Source organism: Pararge aegeria, chromosome 2, assembly GCF_905163445.1.
Source record: "Pararge aegeria chromosome 2, ilParAegt1.1, whole genome shotgun sequence".
Classification (NCBI taxonomy): Eukaryota; Metazoa; Arthropoda; class Insecta; order Lepidoptera; family Nymphalidae; genus Pararge; species Pararge aegeria.
Window position 1 is genome coordinate 16,024,491 of NC_053181.1, and position 23,589 is coordinate 16,048,079.

The window sequence follows — 23,589 nt, forward strand, 5'->3', positions numbered from 1 at the left end:
TGATGCGTACATTACATGAGAATTACAGAGTAGTGAGATGATGGCGATAACCATATTCGTGAACTTAAAACCAAAGCTACGAGGGTTCCAAACGCGTCCTGGTCTATGAAGAAGCCCACAACAAACCGGGTAGCCGGGTGCTTTTTTTTATTATCACAATCTCACATTGTCATTTAAAATTATTGGAAGAGCAACCTGGTTAGAGCAATCTTTCCAGTAAAGTCCTTTATACTATAATAGGACTTTTATTCTTTCTTTCTAGGATTCGAACCTGGCCCTCTGAAAGTCTCAACCACTAGGCTATCACTGCTGGTTTGATGCTAGTGTGGATCTTGTCCTCTTGGGCAATTGTGAAAAGAATAGCAATTAATCTAAGACCTTCCAATTTAGCTTAAATTAGATCTTTAATCTGGAACACAGACCTGTTATTTTGGTATATTTTTTACGACTGCCTCCTTGGGAACCCTCGTTAGGAAATTATACAATTTAGTTTAAATAAGAAAATTGTTCAAACTAAATATACGTCAATCGCCAGTATAACCCAATAAAACTCAAGTGAATAATACCCATCCATACAAAAGGAGACATTGAATTTCATTAACATGTCCTGTCGAAGAGCGTAAATTATTGAATTCTAAGAATTTGTTATGCGCATACCAAATAGGTTATACAATTATATTGTTTGCATAAGCTTAATCTACGACTAATTGTACCAGCTGCATTAGCAAATTACAATTTCCCGTATTTTATCAATAAATGTTTTATAAACTTGATGAAGGCTGTAGCGCATTTTGATAGGTACCTGACAAGAGTACAGTTTACATAAGTAAACAGAACTTTAAGAATATAGAAAGTAAGTTAGAAGAAGATTCTATTATGCTTCTATTTCGTGAAATCTAAATAAATAGACAGGTAGATACTAACTATGGGCCTCATAAGAAGGCTCAGAGTCACTCAGCGAGCGATGGAGAGAGCTAGGAGTATTTCTACGTGATCAAATCAGAAATGAGGAGATCCGTAGGAGAACTAGAGTTACCGACATATCTTAGCGAGTCGCGAAGCTGAAGTGACAATGGGCAGGGCACATAGCTCGGAGAACCGATGGACGTTGAGGTCTTAAGGTGCTGGAGTGGCAACCCCACACCGGTAAACGCAGCGAAGGTCGGTCCCCAACGCGGTGGATAGATGATATTAAGCGAGTCGTTGGGAGTCGCTGGAGGCAAGCGGCCCAGGACCGTGGATTTTGGAACTCCCTACAAAAGACCATGTCCAGCAGTGGACGTTCATTGGTTGAAATGGCGATGACGTTGATGATGAATTTTGTAAAGATCTGTTATCGACTGTTGCTATATTGACGGATTTCCTGTTAGGACGGCGACTTACACTTACGCAATTCACTGCCATCAATGTAAGGTCATCTAATCACGTAGTGACATAGTAATATTTAAGCTTAGTTATTAAACGTAAATCCACTAAATGGAAACCACACGCTTAATTGATATTTGAATGTAGACGTGGAAGTTTGCGAAATACAATTGAGACATATTATTAAATCATTTCATTTAAGCTTTATTAATAGGCTTTGAGTTTAATCTAGAAATGTTAAAGCTTTAGTGAGGTGCAAAGGACAAATGCACTGGTTTAGAATGCATATTCTGCAAAAATAGTTAGGACACGGCTTCCTCTTATCCAAAAACAACAATTTTCGATTACTTTCTACAGCATTTAATTATTTTGTTAAAAATACTATTTATCTCGGTCTAAAGAAATCATCAGTTTATATATAGAGTAAGTCGTCGACTTAAAAAATGCATTAAATGTATACTATATGAGGTAAGGTATATGTAGGTTATAGTATAGTGTAAAGATAATTATTGTAATAGAAAATTCATAAGTAAGCAATGGAACAAGCCAAGATTAACGACAAGATTTAAAATTCTGTTAGACCTAGTACAGTTGCTATAGAGCTTCTGAATAGCCTTTAGCGTAGTAGCTTTATAACCATTATGCAGCTTTTACTTTCTTCTTGAAATTCTTTGTTTTTATTGTTTTTCTGTCTTGTTGTGCGATTACAAATAGCTAAGATTAGGGGGGATACCGTGATTGGATCAAGGTCTAAATCTCTTCCCCCTCTGAAGTAGAAGGCCTGTTTGACATTAAAAGATCGATGTTTTAAATGATAATGTTTATTTTTCTATTTGGTGGAAGATCACCTTGTAACATTAGCATTGTTATGAAACATAATGGAGCTGATACGATAGCTATTTCATTGTAAGACAGGCTTGTCGCTTTTGTGCAGGAGACCTAAGTAATAAATTTTGTATTTATTTTCGACAACTGGCTAAGATTCCGGATTCGAGACTGGGGCAGCGGCGTTATAAAATCGTATTAGCCCAGCTTAGTAGACAGTTTTAATTTGAGCGAATCTGCCTTGTTAATTAGTGACTATATTATAATATAAGTATATTCATGTTTAAATGTGGAAGCTAATTTAATGTAAAAATGTTAATTACACATTAAATAATAGCTAAATAATTACATTTCAAACTTCTAGACATAATATCAGCTTATATACGAATAATCTACATATTTTATAGAATATGCAGCGTAGATTTCAACTAATTTATGAATTAGTAAACATTTTATATTTTATGTAGACACCTATCTAGTATTACTATAATGCTTCAATGTAGAAATATCTGTAAAAAAAAGTCGTAATGTAGATTTAATTACTATTGAGATTTTGGCCACGATTATTACAAGTTAAAATTTTATGAAGCCAGCGGCAATCGTTGTCATTCCCGCATAAAAAGTATCATATCACGTCTCCCAGTGGCTTTTTTGGGATGTAAAAACTATCCTTTGACCAAAACCTGGGTACAAGTTATGTATATCTTTATCCTTATATATATTATATATCTTTGCATCAAGATCAGTGTAGTAGTTGACGTTGTCCCTTGTCGATACCGAGATTGGATTGATCGACTTTCATTTTAACTTTCTTCGTTTTCCTTGTAAGTATTCGTGGTTCAGATGTAACTAACCTACTATTAATAATTCTCTATGAGTTACGTGCAACACCTAAATCAACAAATCCACAATTTTGTTATCTTTATGTCATTAAATTATAAGCAGGCGATATCATGATTATAAACAGTAGGTTAATAATATTTTTTCATTTTGCAACTTAAATTTCCGTTCCAAATAAAATGACGCGTATTTTAAACCAGCGACCCATAAATGTTACTCGACAAACGACCGTTTAGGTATATGGGGGTTTGGATATGACTACCAAATCACTAACAGGTTAGTCCGTTACCATCTTAGACTGTATCGTCATTTACTACCATGTGAGATTGCATTCAAGGGATGGCTTGTAATAGAACAAAAAAAATACTGCAACTTCTTGACCTACTTCAGTTTCTCTGTTTTCTGTTCAGATCTCTTAACTACTGAATTGAGCTCTTAGATATACTTTGAACATATCTAAGTCCTACAGACGAAAAAAAACTTGTTCATAGGAAAAATGTCTTTCCAATTATGTGTAGTAGAATGAACATCCGAGGATGCTCCGGTGACGTTGGTTTTGCTTAAAGTGCTCCAACAAAGTCTCTGACGCAGTTTTATTCAAAATGCATATACCTATATCATTGATATATAAATTACGCGATGGAGAACGATAAACAGCCGCTGTTTATTTATCTTGAATTATGTGCCGGATGGTGGACGCAACTGCCCGTTTTATGATACATCTGCCACATTCACGCTTGCCTTTTCCAATTTTCCATCGGATCTTTCTTGGTTTGTCATAAAAGTTGTTTTCTAAACGATTCGCCGGCGTTGTCCATACTCTGGCATTGGTCATGCCGTCTGAGACATAAATGCTTCACTGATATGCTTCGTCAGATTTAAATTAAATTGTGTTTTATTTGATTCAGTCAGAGTCCATATTTCTGTGAACGGGAGATGACCATTTGTCGTATGCAGGTGTCTTGTGCGGCAAGCGTCGACCCAGTGCGTCACGCGTATTATATGCTTTGAACAATTCTTTAGAGGTGCTTATTAAAATATTTGTTGTTCTGACGTTATTTATTTGTATATGCTGGGGCTCTTTGTGATGCCGGCGGACATTCTCTGTGGTGTAGGTGGATACCGGTATTCGAGGCCATTGTGTTCTGCTGTGACCAATTTTCGTATGTGAGATAATAACGTTGCAAAATTTACTTAACTCTACTTACTCGATGTTTAAATAGGTTAGTGTTTTACTGTATATTTAGGTAAACGATTGAAATTGAAATCGACTTAACGTGTTAGGGCGTATAAATAATAAGTAAGACATACCTACTTTAAATAAACCTACAGTCTCTACGGCTAACTTCCTAGAAGTTTGTCAGAATAAGGCGCGAGATCTCAGTATACCAACTTTATGTGATCAATATGTTACTATATACTTACAAGTAGTATTACTGGATATACATGGATAACAAACAATAAAAGTACTTATAACTTTTTATGTTTTACAGTAGATACCTACCTAGTCTATGAAAGATCCTTCGAATCATGACGAGCATTGTTATTTGCAGGATTTCAGCAGCATATAGTCAAGACGAGAATACTATGGTGGAATGAAATAACGCTTACGACTCTTATGTACTAATAGAACTTGCTTGTTTTTAAGGTACTTGTTTTTTTCAGAGTCTGTTTATGAAGCTCCTCCTATACGACACCCAGTACGTTCTGCCTTAGGCCGCCCAAGCCTTTGTGCCTACGGCAAGGAATGCATCTTTTCTGATGATGATGGTTCCGTGCCCTTTTCGTTACTCATCTCGACAAAGATTTCTAACAGCAAACAAATAAAAGCCTTTTATTTAATAAGAAAAAGTTACGATACTTCCTTACAATCCTGTGTTTATCACTCACACTGCTGAAAATATTTATTTCTTGACGTTTAGTTGGTATTACATTTATTTTAGGTTGTTTTAAATTATTCTTTTGCTCGTCTCGTGTGTTACTCGGATACTCTAGTTGTCTTGGGTGTTTCGGGCATGCGATCCGTCCACCTTCACTTTAGCTGATCTATGCAGATTACCATGTTTGTTACTCCAATTTTTATCTTTAAACTTTGAACTAATTATATATAAGAGAAATGTGCAGCGTCCAAACAAATTCACGTTAGTTTCATATTTTATTCATAAGCCATATATTTTAGTAGTACGTAAGGTAAAATAAATAAATTTAATGTCTGCGCTTCTGATTCCGTTTCTGCTACGTTCCAATAACCTCGGACCTCTTTCAAAACTTTCTCTGTAGATTTGTTTAGCTTTTAAACACCTGCAAATTTCTGACTATGAATATGTTGTCTGTATTCGTTTGATACCTACCTTCACACACAGTGAGTATGTTAAAGAAACCAGATGCAAAGTGTAGATGATAAATAAATCAATTAAATTAAATCGATTAAGAAAGCACCACAGCCGACGACTTCTACATCACGCTGCATAGAACGAATCGAGGCAATTACTGACGCGGGGAGAAAAATTAAATTGGGCATCGGCTCGATGCGCTCAAATGGTGAGACTGTTAAAACATTATGAGCCATACATTTTTATCTCCTCATCTCTAAAGGCTAGTTTGCACAATATATGGAACGCTCAGTTGATACCGCTTTGGTAGAAGTTGCTTAGGTTTCGGTCGAGGGAAGTGAAATGTTTAAATAGATGGCGAATTATATTAAAAGATGGCGTTATAATCCGATATGATCCGTTGTCTCTGACCGGTCTCACAGAAAATAGCAATCTTTATCAGTAATCTTTTCTCAACTTTTCCTAGCTAGTTCCTTTTTTCCCTTTGCTTGTTTATCTCACTACGATATTTAGATTTACTTAAATCAAGGTTTCGTTTGCATGGCAAGTAGCTTATTTAACTGTCTTTTACTTTTTATGAGAAACCTATGATGTGTTAATATTTTATCAAAAATGGGAAGATAAAGTATGAGGTTTCTGGGCTAAGTCCTATTTATTATATGTATATAATAAACCTTAACAATATTTAGTAACCTTAGCCTAAATTTCATGAATAGGTATACAACCTATTTGTTTGAAGAGTACGTTGTACGACTTCCTCTGAGGCAATTGAGCCAACCCCCTTAGTGTAAACTAAGCCTAACCGCAGAGTCCAGTCGACACAGACGGGTCGGCGCGGGCAAAGTGGGAATGGGACGAAACACACGAGAAGAAAAAGGAAGACGCATTCGACCGTCAGAGGTCGAATATAAATGTGGAATGTTTATAGTTCTACCGTTTTATTTTATTCCCAGCCGGCAAAGCATTAAATATTGTTTCAATTGAAAGCGGACAGATCAGACGGGAGTGTCTAATGAACAATAATAAAAGCTGAAGTTTGATTAAGTTCCATTTGCGAACGTATCTGTAGATACCGACGCTGATACTACTCGTGTTACGGCAATAGATATCGATCTATGTGTAAGAATCTATTGACTACGGGTGCATTCAAATTAGCCGCCATATGCTGTGTGACGGCAGCGCAGCTCTGTCTAATTGCTGACTAACATTGTAACGCAGGGGGATGAAGTATGATATATAATAGCATATGTGTAAAGAGTGAGTCAACTCGGCCACCCGACCAGGCAAAAAATAGGAGCTGTACGGTGGAGTGCTTGGATGCGGTAGGCCAGCTCAGCTCCATGCGCGACGGTACGCTTAATTAGTTCCCTAGTAAGAAGTTGACTCACATGGTCGTTACACGTATGATAATCGCCAGCAGTAGTTGCTGGCAATTTTGGTTACTAAAATTAAGACCTAATCATATAAGAGTTACGGATCTGTATTTCAATAAACCATTTAAATTAATATAAAGAATATTTTGCAGTTTACACACAGACGCAATATACGTTGACGTAATATACGTTGGTACTGTATTCCTAATAATGCAATAAATTGAAATGTTTTTTTGGATAATAGTTTTTTATAAACAGCGTTACGTTTTAAATATTGCAGAAACTATTTAAATACAAACTACAGTGCAACGATTGAGAAATTGCAATAAAACTAATAAAACATCATTAGCTGCGCGGCATTCGGAGTAATAAATAGTTTTACTCAAATTTATAATGAAGCGCTATATATCGCCTGACTTTGATTTTAGGGATTTTTACAGTAAGAAGGTTGGACCATAGTGGTCTAGGAGAGTCCAAATGAGCAACTATGACTAGTCAGAACAGCGCTACTGCGAGGCTATACCTCGCCTAATTTGAACGTACCCTTAAGTGTGCATAAACAAAAATTGAATTGTCTGAATCATCTATACCTATTACATATACCATCGGCTACTGCAGTAACACTTTGATGTCTAATGCATATTGAAATTGATTTTATCTAATTTAATCTAATGATTCTTACCTTTGAAAACGAAATTTATGTAAGCTATTGCTCGATTCTGTTTTGGAAAATCTATCAGCAATATAATACCTAACCTCATCACGGGTTGCGGTATTTATTCTGTGGTTCAAATTGATTTATTTTTCTATCATTGTCTATCTAAAGGTAATTTTTTTTTTGATTCAACTACACGTCAGCCCTTGACTGCGATCTCATTTGTTGGTAAGTTATGGTGCAGTCTAAGATGGTAAAAGGCTAACCAGTTGATTTAAGCCTAAATTTTCATGTTTTAAATTGAGTTGACTTGGTGTCGAGTTAATATGGTGTGCAAAGGCCTTAAATAACTTTATTTCGCTGTACCTATAAGTTAAACATAAGTGTGCGTTGTACATAATGCTTACTTATAGAGCATTATTAGGTACCGGTTGACCGGCCAGATCTCCTTATTCAGGGCATCATCATCATCACATCAATCCATTACCAGCTTACTACAGAGGACGAGTCACCTCCCACAATGAGAAGGGGTTAAGACCGCAGTCTACCATGCTGGTCCAGTGCCGGTTTCCTCACGATGTTTTCCTTCACCGTTGAAGCAAGAGTTATTTTCATTACTTGAAACGCACATTAAGTTAGAGGTGCGTGCTGGGATTCGAACTCAGCCCCTCGAAAGTCGAGCTCCTACTAAATTAAACAGCAACAGAAATTGAAAAATAAATCATTTGTCTTCAAAGCTTGCTTTTGAAGTTAATCAGATTCTTAGAGTGAATGAAAAAGCTTATACGGTATGCCCTACAATATCATAATGTAAACTTTCAGACCACTGAAGCATTATTAGACACCATTCGAATCTTAGTATAAGTCGGACAACAGTCGGCCTTGATCTATCCATTCGACTGGTGTCCGACTTATGCTTACTAAATTGTAAAAAAAACCGGAAATCGATCTTTTAACGGAAGCTTGCTTTTGAATCATACAGGTTGTTAGGGTGAGCAGAGTAACGTTCGGTGCCTTTACAATATAGAGTACGTACACGTTAAAGGTATGCCTAATAATAATATCGTAATGAATCTTTCAGAACAATGAAGCTGTGTCGGACACCAGTCAGCCTAGATCTGACTCAACTGGTGTCCGACTTATACTTACTTAATTTAAAAAAAAAAACAAAAATCGATCTCTTATCGGTTGTTAGGGTAAGCAGAGCAACATTCGTTGCCTTTACTATGTAGAGTACGTACACGTAAAACGTATGCCCTATTTTATCATAATGAAAACTTTCAGAACACTGAAGCAGTATCAGACACCAGTCGAATCCAGTACAATGCGGACACCAGTCGGCCTAGGTCTGGCCATTCGACTGGTGTCCGACTTATACTTACTAAATTGCAAAAAAAACGGAAATCGATCTCTTAAAGGAAGCTTGCATTTGAAGTATTCCGGTTGTTAGGGTAAACCGAATAACATCCGATGCCTTTACAACGTAGAGTATACTCACACGTAAAAGGTATGCCCTATAATAGCATAATGTTCACTTTCAGAGCACTGAGGTACCGGTCGAGCCGCGCCGACCGCCCGCGCACAAAGCCATTGTCGCCACCGCTTTCAACTTCATCTGCTTTGTGTCGCGATTAGTCGCGGCGCCGGACGAATGTGTCGCGTGTTGTGAATGTTGTGACAGCGCAACACTAGCGCCGACAGAGACGCCGCTGTTTGCATTGTGCTACGTGCCGTGACATATCGTTTGTGGACGCCGCCTTTTATGGAGCTGAGCTTTGTACAGTTACATAAGATATGCCTAATATTCTATTCATGTGAAGGGATGTGCTTGGAGTCGAGTATCCTGCGTGATGTTGCAAATGTTTGGTCCCGATTTGCATAATGAACCACCTCCTGGCGCAGTGGTGGTTTTAAGTGGGAGGTCCCGGGTTCGATTCCCGGCACTGGAAATTTGGGAATTCATAATGTTTGAGTCTTCTCTGGGCTCCTCTGGTGGGAGGCTTCGGCTTTCGAGAAAAACATGCCGCTAAGCGATTTAGCGTTCTCGCACGATGTGGCATAGAAACCGATTAGCGGGATAGTCAAAGTCAAAGTCAAAGTCAAATATTTCTTTATTCAAATAGGCACATAGACGGCACTTTTGATGCGTTATTATATACAAAATGTGTACATTGCAGTGAGTAGTGATGGCGATAACTACAATCGTAAACTTCAAACTAAAGCTACGAGGGTTCCAATCGCGCCCTGGTCTAAGAAGAAGCCCACAACAAACTATATTCACCTGATAGGACGGTGAAGGACAACATCGTGAAGAAACCTAAATGCCTGAGAGTTCTCAAAGGCGTGTGAAGTCTACCAATCCGCACTTGTCCAGCGTGGTTGACTACGGCCTTCCTTCTCACTCTACAGTGCTAGCAAAGGCAGGAGACACAAATTGTATCCCCCGATTATATCCCCTGACAAAGGATATAATTAACGTTTCCGCCTGCTACAGAACGGGAACATGGAACAGGAGAAGTTTACCCCCGTTTATTATTACACATATATTATTTGGATATTATTTCTGCATGTGAGAGTTGATAAAGCTGTGGGAGAAGAACAATTTTTATCCTTTCTCCGGTGAGATAATTGTCTCCTGCCCATGCTAGCCGTGCTGCGAGGAGACCCGTGCCCTGTAGTGGGCCATTAATGATGATACCCCGGATTAACACTTTACAAGTTTTGCAATATCATGTACCTGTTTAGTAAGTAGGTAATACTCCTCCTTCCACCTTAGTCGTTCACTCTGGCAAAGTGGACGACTAAGGATGAGGACTTAGGAGGAGTGGTCGTGGTTCTAGATGATACATTTTCTTTGGCTACAGCAGCCCCCGCAATGCGCGTCGACTTGTTACGGTCTTCAGCGTTTCGGGAACATTGGAGGCTATGGAGGTTTGCGTTGCAGCTTTAATAAGGTCTGTCCAACGCGCGGGTGATCGACCGCGCGACCGTTTGCCTTTCCCTGAACAGAGTCGTTTCATGAAGTGTTTATGCCTAGCAATATAATTTGACGGCCGAGTGGCGCAGTGGGCAGCGACCCTGCTTTCTGAGTCCAAGGCCGTGGGTTCGATTCCCACAACTGAAAAATGTTGGTGTGATGAACATGAATGTTTTTCAGTGTCTGGGTGTTTATCTGTATATTATAAGTATTTATGTGTATTATATTCATAAAAAAATATTCATCAGCTATCTCAGTACCCATAACACAAGCTACGCTTACTTTGGGGCTAGATGGCGATGTGTGTGTATTGTCGTAGTATATTTATTTAGTAGGTATAATATGTCCAAAGAACTTGAGGATTCGTATCTGCACAGTCGACGATAATCTCTCCTTGACTTCTATTCCTACTAGTAGGTATTACATGAACTTGCAAATCTAATTTTTTGTTTCAGCTTATCTTTATAATTAACCTATTAGCCAACCCATATATTCAAGCGTTAAAATTTTTCTCAGATCGATTGCCATCTGACCCCAGTGACCGGCTTCATCTAATTAACCGCCTAGTGTTAATGATCATTATCATCACATACCAGCGATAATGGGGGTTAATGATAGTGAGTTTTGTTTCGTTACACGGGCGCGAGCGTCAATAACCTTTCTATTTTACTTCCAAATACGGATGGTAAATAGATAGATAGATGAACTATTACGCAAATGTAAATATGGAAAAATAGATTCATAATGACAGGAATATAATAATAGTTATCGTATATTATGAAAATTAAGCTAACTTTGCTATACTCCGCGGGAAGCAGGAGAATCTGTATGGTGTAATCTATTATACTTTTGCTCCACACCAAACAGACCTTCGGCAATTTTCCCTCTACGCACGTTTCGCTCCGAAACCGGAGAATCCTCAGGAGATGTTAACTTTACAATAAATAAGTAAATAAATAAATATTCTACGACAATACACTCACCGTCATCTAGCCCCAAAGTAAGCGTAGATTGTGTACTAAGACGACTAAGAATAATATACATAAATACTTAGAATATGCCTATAAACACCCAGACACTGACAAACATTCCTGTTCATCACACAATTTTTTTCAGTTGTGGGAATCGAACCCACGGCTCTGGGTTCTGAAAGCAGGATTGCTTTAATAATTGTTTGAGTATAGCATATTAAGCTTCATTTTCATAAAATATTTCGTCTGCTTCTATCCAATATTTAAAAACGGTGAGCTTGACCGTGCAGGCTCGACATTACACAAAGTTAACTAAATTAAGGTTTCGGAGCGAAACGTGCGTAGAGGCTACATTCCGAAGATCTGTTGTGTGGAGTATAAGGATTCCCCAAATAAGCCCACGTTTTTCGTTGTACCTGTTGTTTTCCTGGGAAAAAAGTAGCCTCAACTAGTAGTAGTTTCAACTAACTCTATGCCAAAATCAACTTGATTGGTTGCTTAGTTAGGGGTTGAACGAACAACTATAAATATCTAAAAAAAATACTGTGAAGGGTTGCTACAATGCTGTTATTTTAAATTATTAGTAAGTAATTAGCGAATCGGTTATAGTGTTTACGGATTATGGCTTTACTTTCGCTGAGACAAAGTTCGAACTCCGGCGCGCACCTCTTATCTTTTCGAACTTGCTATGAATACCGCTAAAGGAAAAATATCGTGAACCTTCATGCCTAAAAGCTCTCGATGATAATCCCAAAGGGTTGTGTAGTCCATCAATTCGAACTTGGTAAGCAAGGTGAACTGTGGCCTAAACCCATGTTATTCTAGGATTTGTAACTAAATTGTTGAACTGAACGAAAAAGATTTGCTTTGATTCGTTGAGTAAGTCCTTTTTTGAGAAAGATGTATCAGAGGCTCAAATGAGGTATATCTTGCATCTTAGAAACGGATGTAACTATTGGGGGAAAGATTCTTTGATGTTTGGATATTGTCTGGTTTTTGAAGGTTATAAATAAATAAATATACACATATACACATCGCCATCTAGCCCTAAAGTAAGCGTAGCTTGTGTTTTGGGAGCTAAGATGACTGATGAATATTTTTATGATGACTAATAATATACATAGGTAAATACTTATAAAATACGTATTAAACACCCAGACACTGAAAAACATTCCTGTTTATCACACAAACATTTTCCAGTTGTGGGAATCAAACCCAAGGCCTTGGACTCAGAAAGCTAGGTCGCTGCCTACGGCGCCAATCGGCCGTCAATCTAAATAAGTTAAAAGAAGTAATCCGAAAAAATAAGATTTAGCAAAAAAAACGGCTGTCCAATTGTAGAGAAATATCTTGCATTAATAATAATAATAACGTTTAATTCAGATAAAAATCCACTGCTACAACAATAACAAGTATCTTATTTACTATATTATAAACTAAAATTGGCCAAACCTATAAATAATAAAAGAATTGGGAATCTCCTAACTAAGGTAAGGTAGACCGTCTAAAATGTGCGAAATTCGCGTGCGCGCCGCTCTCGCGCGTGCGGGTGTCGTGCAGTCCAGCGAGGAGCACACGCTTATGTGAAAATTTAGTTAAAAAATTTAGAAACTCGGAAAATTTTCGGAAAAAGTCCAAAAATTTTCCAATGAAATTAATTATTTTTCTTTTTGCAGGGTGGCGCAGAAGGCCAGGAATCGCACCCCGACAGTGGACTCGTAAAAAGTCTCGACCAGGAGCGGCGGTAAGTGTGTTTAGCAGTCAAATTGTTGAATGAAATCACTCAAAGTATGGCAGTTTTGTAGGGCCTATGAAGCCTCGGTTCAAGATTTATGTCTTTTTAGACCGTCTAAAATGTGCGAAATTCGCGTGCGCGCCGCTCTCGCGCGTGCGGGTGTCGTGCAGTCCAGTGAGGAGCACACGCTTATGTGAAAATTTAGTTAAAAAATTTAGAACCGTCTTGAGCACTTGGTGTGTGAGTGTGTACCAACCCAGTGCTCCGGTGACCATTTCATCTGCATAGCTTAAATTATTAACTATAGTAGCAACCAATTCTAGTCCCACTTAGCTCACCAATAAGCAGGTTAATATATAAATCGAGGTAATAAGCCTCTGAGTATGCGCCAGCTCATTTAACTGTATTTATTTGTGAGCTATACCAAAGTTATAAGATATTATTAAGCTCTGATGGTACATCAAGGTCATATAACTTTTCCCAAAGCTTTTCGTACCATATAAGGTCAAAAGCCTTGGCGAGGTCAAGAAAAGCTGCATATACAGGAGTTTTACGGTCCGTGTAGTACATTAATGAAGTCACATTATAAATTGTTGAAGTCGGTTGAAAAATGTTTTGCGTGTTATTAAAAGTGTAGTATTGTCTATGAAAAGGAAATTATTTGATTTTTAGAAGGAATTAAAAAACATTTTTAACATACATAATGTATTTCTTTTTGATTAAACTACAATAAATTATTTTTAGAGTTCAGTTATAGCTATTAATAAGTATCTGTACATATTTACAATTGAATCTAACACAAGTATCACAGTTTCATAAAATAATTATACCTTCTATAATAAAACAATATTTTTACATATTATTTTGAGGAATATACACTACCTGTTATAATATTCATAGCGAATCATACCTACCTAGTAATTTATAAGTTTATCTTCAATATTTCCTGTTGACTTCGTTGATATTTTCTTTTCCTGGAAAAGAAAAATAATTTATAGTCTTCTTTCTACAAATATTACTTGTTTTTCGTATTCACTAAATAGAACAAAAAAAAAAGAAGAACTATGACTGCCTTGAGATTTTCATTATCTCACTGATTTGAGAGGACTTCTATGAATGCCAATAGTAATACGCTATAAGAAATGTTTATATTACGTCCGATTTACGTAGCGTACGTAAATAATAAAACATACAATTTTACAATAAGCACTTCTAAGGGCAGGCATGTTCCAATAACTGGGGAGTTATGCGATCATCATATTACATAGCACCACTATGAAAATACTTGCATGCTATAATTATAAATTTTATTTTAAATGTCCTTTTGTTAAAATTTCTCACTATTTGCTCGTTGTGTAATTTCTCCTGTATAATTGAGGAAGGCTGACTACTGAAACACAGTTTATACTAGTTCAGTAGTCAATGAACAATTGGATTGTTTTACAATTACACATAGGTGTTTTGCGATGTAAATTTACCTAACTAATAGCTATGACCTATTTATATAAATATTTTTTTTATAAATTGGTATTTCGTAGTGTTACAATATGTTATTAATTAAATAAATAAAATAAATAAATAAATATTCGCTGTCTTGTTTGGTGATATCTAGGGGTCGATTGTGATATTTGTCATTAACACATTGCTCCTGTATCCTTAGTATATGATTTGTAGTACTATTCGTATTGAACATCGGTTTCGCCTATCAATACTCTGTTTGCATGAATGATTGAATGCGCTCTTGGCACAACAAAAAATAGGATTATAGAATTTGCTACTGCAAAATTTAAAAATTTGAGTGACGGATTGATTAAAACAAGCAACATTCGGTCCAAATTGCTAGCTTAGCTTCTAAGCGTACCGCTCAAGCTGCTGATAATGATAGCTATATTTCACTTTAAAATACGAAACACATTAAAAAAACTGAGTTTAATTATTTGCTTGATTGTGTTAGTTTCAATGCTAATATCAGATCAGTGGTTTATTAAAACTTTCTTACCAATTTTATATCCAGGTGTCACTGTTCCCGCCGATAATTTCCACATTGTCAAACTTAGAATTGTCACCCACGCCACGCTACTAACATTTACTAATCCACTAAACACAGTCTAATTTAGGCGTAATATATTGTGCCTTTACAGTTCCTTATAACTAGTTTATCTTCACGTCTTCTTTGCTTAATCCTAAAGACGAATCCTTAAGTACCTGTAAAGAAAGAAATGGGACCAGTTAAAAACGTATTTTAACTTTACGTTTAAATAAATAACTGATATTAAATAAAAAAATATTTGCCGTTTTTAGTATTTATTTAAAGAGGGGATAAAACTTAATTCAACAAAGCACGTGAGTAGCACGGGGAACTTTTTTAATTTTTAGACGATTTTTTAATTTTACACTATCTCTTATACCAAATAACATGCTATGTTTATATGGTAAAATATCATCTTATTATTATTGGAATAAAAAATATAACTACTTTATTAGTTATTGAGTTTGTCGATTACAAACAAGCAAATTAATCTTTTCTGTTTATAATATTATAAGTACAGAACAGTCTATAGTAGAAGTATTAAGTACGTTGTGTGAATCGACTTTACCCACATCCATACATTTAGGGACCCATTTTTATTCGTTCAGGAATTGAGTTCTCATTGGAAAATGTCACACAAATCACAAGTTGGTGGAAGAGTACTTGGTTTTAACCCTTTATCTTGAAGTACAGTTTGAAATTCAGTTAGAACTGGGTTAGGTAACGCATCAGAGCGATAAAAAGATGTATTTTCAGGTGTTGTTGAAATTAAATTCTCATTGACTCTACCATAAGTTACTAAATTTTGTAACAATAAATTTAAGTATTATCTGTATTTGACATAGAATGATAATGGAATAGAATTTACCAGGCGCCTTGGTAGAATAGTCAAAATATGTTCATCCAAGGGCGTGGTCCTGGAATAGGTCAACAAATTAATTTGTAGTATTAGATAAAAGCAGAAGTCGATTTCGGAAGCCCTAGATTAAGAATGAATATTGCCTGGTTCTGATAACTGCTTGGTTTTATCTTAATTTTTACACAGATTTTAGTATAATAGTGTCGAACTAGAACCGTCGTCTTATTTATTTAATGAAAAACATTATTTTTTTTATGCTAGCATAATAATATCTGTTACGGCGTAACAAAAACCCAATCGGGTTTATCCGTACAACATTCATCGTTTAGCGCTCGGAATTATAAGTAGGTAAAGTATTTTAAAGCTACATACAAAATATGACAGGTAGTTCTAAAAAAATATAAAAAATAATGATCGCGTTTCAACCAGTTCCACATATCGCACTTTATCGTTTGAGTAAACTTTACACAGGATCTTCCAGCTATTACATTTTTTCCAGCTATTTATTATTACATTTATTAGTTTGAAAGTAATATGTCTTAAGTTTCTCCTTTATGTTTTTAGCGTTTATTTCCTGCTTTAGTTTATAAGGCAAGCTGTTCAGCAAAGTCGGCACTAGACAATCCAGGGTCTGCCTTCCATACAGATTGTTACTTTTGGGAATAATGAGTTGGGCTTTTGACATACTGCGCGTTATTATTGGTAGTTTAATAATACATTCAAAAATAACTGTATCAACTATATTTTAAACCATTAGCTTTAGTGTGAGGCTCCTGAAAAAACCGGTTTCTGTAATGGTACTAACCATGGTTGCACGACCAAAGAGTATAACCGGCCATTATGCTAAGCATTTGGGCACAGTTCAGGACGTACCTATGCGAAAGTTTCTGATTTGATGGAAACTGGGACTCTGTAAAGGTTATTGCAGAGATGCCGAATGGGCTATCTGTACATCAAAGTGTTGATAAACGTAGGTTTACGGCTCCGTACGGCTTTCTAACGTGTACGTTAATAACCCGATCGGTTGGCTGAGAAGTACTGGTGTTTATGTCATGTCTATGGCGTTTGTTTTAATAATCTTAGCTATGCCGATGATATGGTGCTGTCAGTCTGCAAGAATTATGCTAACTCTCACGGCTGAAGTATAATGCTCTTAAAAGCTGAAATGATTGTTTTCAAGACTGGAAAGTGTCCGAAAAGGGTTCCCGAAGTTTTTTTAAAACGGAACAGCGGTTCGCGTTGCTAAACAGTTCAAATACCTTGGTCATATCGTCACTGATGAGCACAAGAACGACTGGACATGAAGCGGGAAAGGCGGGCATTGACGATTCGATGCAACATGCTCGCGTACAGATTTGCTAAATGCAGTAAATAAGTTAAGAACACTCTTTTTAGGGCCTACTGCCAGTGTTTCTATACTTGGCAATTTTGGTAACGGTACAAAAGGGTATCTCAGTTAAATAAGGGTGCAATATAATGATGCATACAGCATCCATATGAAGCTACCATTACTTAACTATTTAATTGAGTATTATGTAAGTATATAATAGCATAAATATATATAATCATAAATATCTATTATCTTAATATATATAAATCTCCTGTCACGATGTTTGTCCGCGTTGGACTCCTAAACTACTTAACCGATTATGAATTAAATGGGCACACCGTTAGCAGTCTGGTCCAACTTAAGAGATAGGATAGCTTAGATCTTTAATTATAGTCGCAATTTTATTTTATTGCAAATTATTTGTCTATAATTAATTGACAGTCACATGTTATATATATATAGATACTACTATAATCATTTAAGGCTTAGCGATACTGAATACTTTAAAAACAAAATCCAACGCAGACGAAGTCGCGGGCAACAGCTAGTAGTATATATAAATTTATATCGGTATTTTTTTAGTTAATATGTAATTAAAATAAACTTACATGAACATACATACTACATGTTCTTGTTAGTATATTTTATTTTTTGTAACATCCTTTATGTACCATCCACTTTTCACTTTTTTCATCGGCTTCGCACGTTTAGGTTGCCTTTAAAAGTATACTTTTAGTGATAAGGCCGCCTTTGCACCCTAGCACTAAGTACTGTTACTGTTTTCTTTGTATTTTTCCTATTGTATTGTGTTGCAATAAAGTTTTTCTATTCTATTCTATTCTATTCTACCGAGATACTGCAGTGCATCGGGTATGTTCGCCGAGGCGGAGTTGCCAGATTTCTTTGCTGTTATCAGGGCGCGTATAGCATCCTTCTGGGAAAGAATACGTAACTCTGGCAAAAGCATCCTTCGGGTAGTGGGACAGGACATGAGTGGTCTAAGATTAGCGCATTGGAATACATGGAGATCTAAATAAAAAGTCACTATATGCTCCTTCATTATAATTTAAAATAGACTTATTTATTATTATTTTTTTTTAAATTATGATTGTTTAATGTTTAATTATTTACTTTTTTGTATATAATAAGAAAAAAATATATTTGTTCGTTTGAAAAATCCTTCAGTGCCAAAGTCTTCAAACAGTCCTTGTTGTTAGCGTTGACTTTATGCCCGGTAACTATGTGCCTTATAAGTTACTCAGCGTGCAAAAGAGAGAATGGAGTACTCGGAGCATTTCTAAGTGATCTATCAGAGATGCGGAGATTCAAACCAAAACCAGAGCTACTGATTATCATCATCATCGCGTTGATAATCAGATCACGTGTCTGCTCCCACAATGAGAAGGGGCTAAGGCCTTAGTCCACCGCGCTGGCCCAGTGCGGTTTTGTAGTAAGTAATGAAGTAGTAAAAAGATTCTATTTATTTTCGTATACGGAGTAGAGTAGAGTACTACATACGGAGTAGACTCTTTTACTCCTTTATCTATATCCTCATTCACCACACTAAGTAACAATACATTTTTGTTAAATGATTACTTCGTGATTACATAAAATGGTGGAATGGCAATACCTCCGCCAAGACAGGCCAAATAAATATAAAAATTGTTACGCCTTATTTCCGATATCCTTGTTTCTGATTTGATCACGTAGAGATTCTCTAAGATGTCTCTATCGCCTTCTGAGGGACTCTGTTGTATGTGTGACTACGTTTTGGAGCCATAAATAATCAACGGCACACACTCTTCGAAAACTTATCAGTCTTCTATAAAACATACCAAGTATTCTTTATTTAATATCTAGCTTTTATAATTGCAGTTCTAATTGAGACTTTAGTGAGTATTCTTGTTTTTTTTAATATTTTCAATAACCAATTCAAACTGATATTATTACAAGAGTAGGCAAAAACACTTTAAAAAATATATAAAATTTAATTTATCACAAATTCGATGATGAAATGTAAAATGTATTGAAAAATGCAAAAAAATATTACTAATTGCAACGTTGAATACTGAAATCGAATCTTCAAAAAATTAAAGAGCGCCTGAATATTATAATGTTTCTTAGACATAATATCCCACCTAAAACTACTTATTTGAAGTTGCTTGCCACGATTTTTTTTGATTATGATCTTGTTGTCAAAAAGAAAAAACAAACTTTTAAGGTTTTTTAAGAATAGTATTGTTGTATTTGTGTAGTTTGTTTTATGTATTAGTATGTAGATATTTGTATGTATGTACTAAATAGTGTTCCCACCTATTCGTTTTTCTTTTCTGCTTCATTCTTCATGTGTTCTTTCTTTTTTTTATGTCTCGTTTTTCTGAGTGGTGTACAATAAATAATACATAAAACTTTTGAGACAGACTTAAGTCCATAAAATGGTTTTCCCGACAGTCACAAAACGCCTAAGTCATACTTGTTTTACCAAATAATTAATAGTGGTAGAGCTTTTTATGACACAGCTAGTCCGGGGTACTATTGCCTTGCTTATTTCTACCGCAGCATTGTTGTGTTCCGGTCTGAAGGGCGTGGTTGCTGGTGTAATTACAGGCACACCAGGCTTTACACATACGCCTCAGGTTGACGGACACATGGCGACTATTTTTAGGCAACGGTTTCCAATTTCCAACAGGGTTGCCATCAGTAGCGTGCACTTCATACATGCACAAAAGCCCTGCATACCCTTAAATTTCTGTATAACTCATTAATGCCAAGGATTGTTCCATTTTATGGTATCTGCCTTCTTTATGCATACCTTGGTCCAAAACGCTGTGCACGCCACTGCTTGCCATATGCTTGGTTCATCAATTATTACTATAGAAAAAAACAAGACGTATATAGAGTCAGGGCTATGTAGAGTTTATTTGTTATTTATGATGAAAACGTGGTACGTTGTTGATGGTTGTACGCGTTGTCCTTTTAATTATATACTTACATTGGTCTTAGGAAAGGCTCAGTGGGCTATAACGCACAACACGTATCAAAGCTCGGCTTGGGACTAAAGATCTCAGTCAGTATTACAAATTTATTCATCGTCACAATCGTGACTTCATCGATTTTATTTAGATATATATTCCACTTCCAATCAGCTAGAAGTGTAATAGTTTTCTATAATATTGTCCTTCAAATCTCAATTGCCCAGCACTATGTAATCACGCTTCGATTTTTTGTTAAATACATTGTTATTAGTCAGATGAGTAGGTAACCTGACTAGGTTACCCGTTGTTGTTATATGTACTTGACAGTTTCGCGGACAATCTATTGGTGCCTAATAATTTTAGACTTTTATAAGCACTTACTAAGAATTTTGAAAATCTTAATCTATATTTATAAATCTGACATCATTTTCATAGAGTTGTTGATTGTTTTTGGTTTCCATGGCATACATCTTCAAAAACCAAAACCAACCTAATATGAAATCTCTTAATATCTTTTTCTTTTATATTTATGTTTAGAAGATTTTTGTATACCTATCATTATATACCTATAGTGTTTTATATTTAACATAGGCCATGATATATTTGTAATCAGAGAATCAGGAATTATGTATAGTAGTTTAGTATTATCAAAACATTTAAAAACTACAAACTCTAGTATTTTTCAATGGGTGTAGTTTGCTACATTTAATTAAAATAAAAGCGAAAGAATTTAATTAATTTAGTTCAAAATGAAGTGACAATATGGTAAGACTATATGCTGTACTATACTATGTATTGACAAGACATATAGATACATAACAAAAAACTGTGCTGCTTCAGTCTTAGTTTAGTAGGCATTGACTGAGAGATATTGAAATGGAAACAAAATTCGAATGGGATTAAAATAAGAAAGTCATCTATTCACCTAACTGATGTTATCAATATGGATCAGAGCAACAAATATAGGTACCTTATTTTATTCCACAGATGTCTAACTAGGGATGTAGTAGGGACAGGGCAGAGACATAGGGCATGTAGTGACTTAGCGGTTAATTAAATAAGGCGGATCTGCCAAGATGGCGCTTTTAATTTGAGACCAGTAAAAAGATAAAATAAGTGCCGGCTTACTAAGCACCGATTTTTCAATCGCCGAGTAATCTTTAACTGAGCAATAAATATGACATTTGGACAACAACATAAACATCACCGTCGTGGTAAATTGAAACAGCCGAGAGCCAGTTAAATAACATTAATTAGGGAAGTAAGGTCTCAACTTACCATTCATGAATTAAGCGTATAATGTGAAAATTGGCTTGTGTCTCTCCACGTCCAGAGCGGCGGTAAGCAAGACTGCTGCAACCCAGCTAGTAGCTCAGCATGGTACCGTTGTGCGGCTAACAGGTAAGGTGATGGCGGTAACGGCAAAGGACAATGAGGATGATGAGGTGCAGCTTGGGGTGAAGGCGTTGTCCTCGTGTCAGGTTCTAACAATGCGTCTATTGTAAACGCCCTGCGAGGTCTAGGTCCGACCGGCAGCAGTGCCGCTGTGTCTGGTGCTTCTGGTTCTGGACTCAACCTTGGACACAGTGTGACAGCTGGTGCATACATTCCACCAGACATATTCGGCGCGGTACTAGCCTGCCGCGCTAAGAAAGCTCTGTTGAAGCTCGCCAGCGCCTGCAACTCGGCGTTTAAGCTATCTTTTTCACCTTTATGCAGCTTAAAGCGCTTTCTACGCCGTAGCAGCGACCCATTCTCGAACATGTCGAAGGCTTGCGGATGCAATGTCCAGTAGGCTCCTTTGCCGGGTCTATCCGGGCGACGGGGCACTTTCACGAAGCAGTCGTTGAATGAGAGATTGTGACGCAGCGAGTTTTGCCACCTCTGTGTATTCCTCCGATAATATGGGAACCGATCGGTGATGAACCGGTATATTTCTGACAGCGGGAGCATACGTTCCGGCGAGCTCCAAATCGCCATCGCAGTTAAGGCTATGTAGGAGAAAGGTGGTTTCTGGTCTCCGTAGGATTCACGCGTCGGCCGTGGCATCGCTCGGCACTTTCCCGGTTATAAATGTTCTTTATGTCACTTCGGTAATGATATTTCAGGCAACACGTCTCTCACTGGTTAATATAAGATAAGGACTGGGCGAGCGAGCAAGACTGCGTCGTATGACAGGCGGGGCGCAACGTAGATACCGCCCAACGCGGCGTGAACCAATCGCCCGCCGTTCATTTCGTTTGTTGTTTTTGTCGGCTCCGGACCCGTTACAGAAGAATTCAAATTGTTATCACGTTTACATTATACAAAATTTATTCGACATCGACACTTGAGCTTGTTTCGAAATTGCAATGATTAAAGAAGTGGGTACTTATTGATGTTCCGAGAGGCTGGAATCATTGGATAATCATTATTAATAGGCGTGGGTAGAAAACTTTTCGTAAGGAATACTTAAGTAGCTGTGATGTTTAGGATAGCGTAGATATGATGATAGTGAGTAGGAGTGACAGAATAACCATTCGTTACCTTATTAACAAATAACGTGTAGGTGCAGCTTAAATTTGATTGTACACAGAATTACAACCTAGCAATTTACTGAGATGTAAATTGATAGGAGTTTGGGGAATATAAATAGATACAAGATGGGTTCGTATCGAACGGTATTTTTAGGATTAACTTTCCGAATAACTATAAAAATAACAACCGGCTAAGTTTGTTGTGGGCTTCTTCTTATACCAGGGCGCCTCTATGTCATATTTTACATGTAATGTACGCATCAAAAGTGCTATCTATGTGCCTATTTGAATAAAGAAATATTTGACTTTGACTTCGACTTCACTTAAGTGTTTGAATCCCAGCACGCACCTCCAACTTTTCTAACTTAATAATAATATATATATAAAATATATATAATTAAAGGATATTTTTTTCAAATAGAAAGTCATTAATATGTAGGAACGCGTTTCTTATTTCATGAATCTACAAAAAAAACAATTGCAATAAATGATCATTAGTGATTAGGTTTGGGTTGTGATTAGTTATAAAAAGTAAAAAAAAAGTTTAACGGTTCTGCAATCTACATTTGTTTCATTGCTAGAGGCGCAATATGAGTAGGATTGAATCAGCTTGCGTTTGGAGCGTGTAAAATTACAGGGGTTTGGATGTTCTATAAAAAAAATGAGACGCGCTTTATTAGCATTAATGTAAGGAAATACTGCAAATATTTACGCGATGATTAAAAAAATAATTATCAATAATAAACTTTTTCAGATTCCCCTGGCTACACCTCAAACATATCTAAATACTCACCTTATGTGAACTA

General features: G+C 36.5%; 1 protein-coding gene across 1 annotated transcript; it reads right to left on the bottom strand.

The window, feature by feature from the left end:
- Positions 1–21,548: 21,548 nt before the first annotated feature.
- On the bottom strand, positions 21,549–22,319 carry LOC120634214 (fork head domain-containing protein FD4-like). The gene has a single exon (XM_039904685.1). It carries the CDS (start codon positions 22,314–22,316, stop codon positions 21,549–21,551), a length of 768 nt encoding a protein of 255 aa, XP_039760619.1. The 5' UTR covers positions 22,317–22,319.
- Positions 22,320–23,589: the final 1,270 nt, after the last annotated feature.

What these genes read in the sequence shown, in the direction of transcription:
- LOC120634214 (XM_039904685.1), bottom strand. Translation starts at nt 22,316, where the DNA reads ATGCCACGGCCGACGCGTGAATCCTACGGAGACCAGAAACCACCTTTC.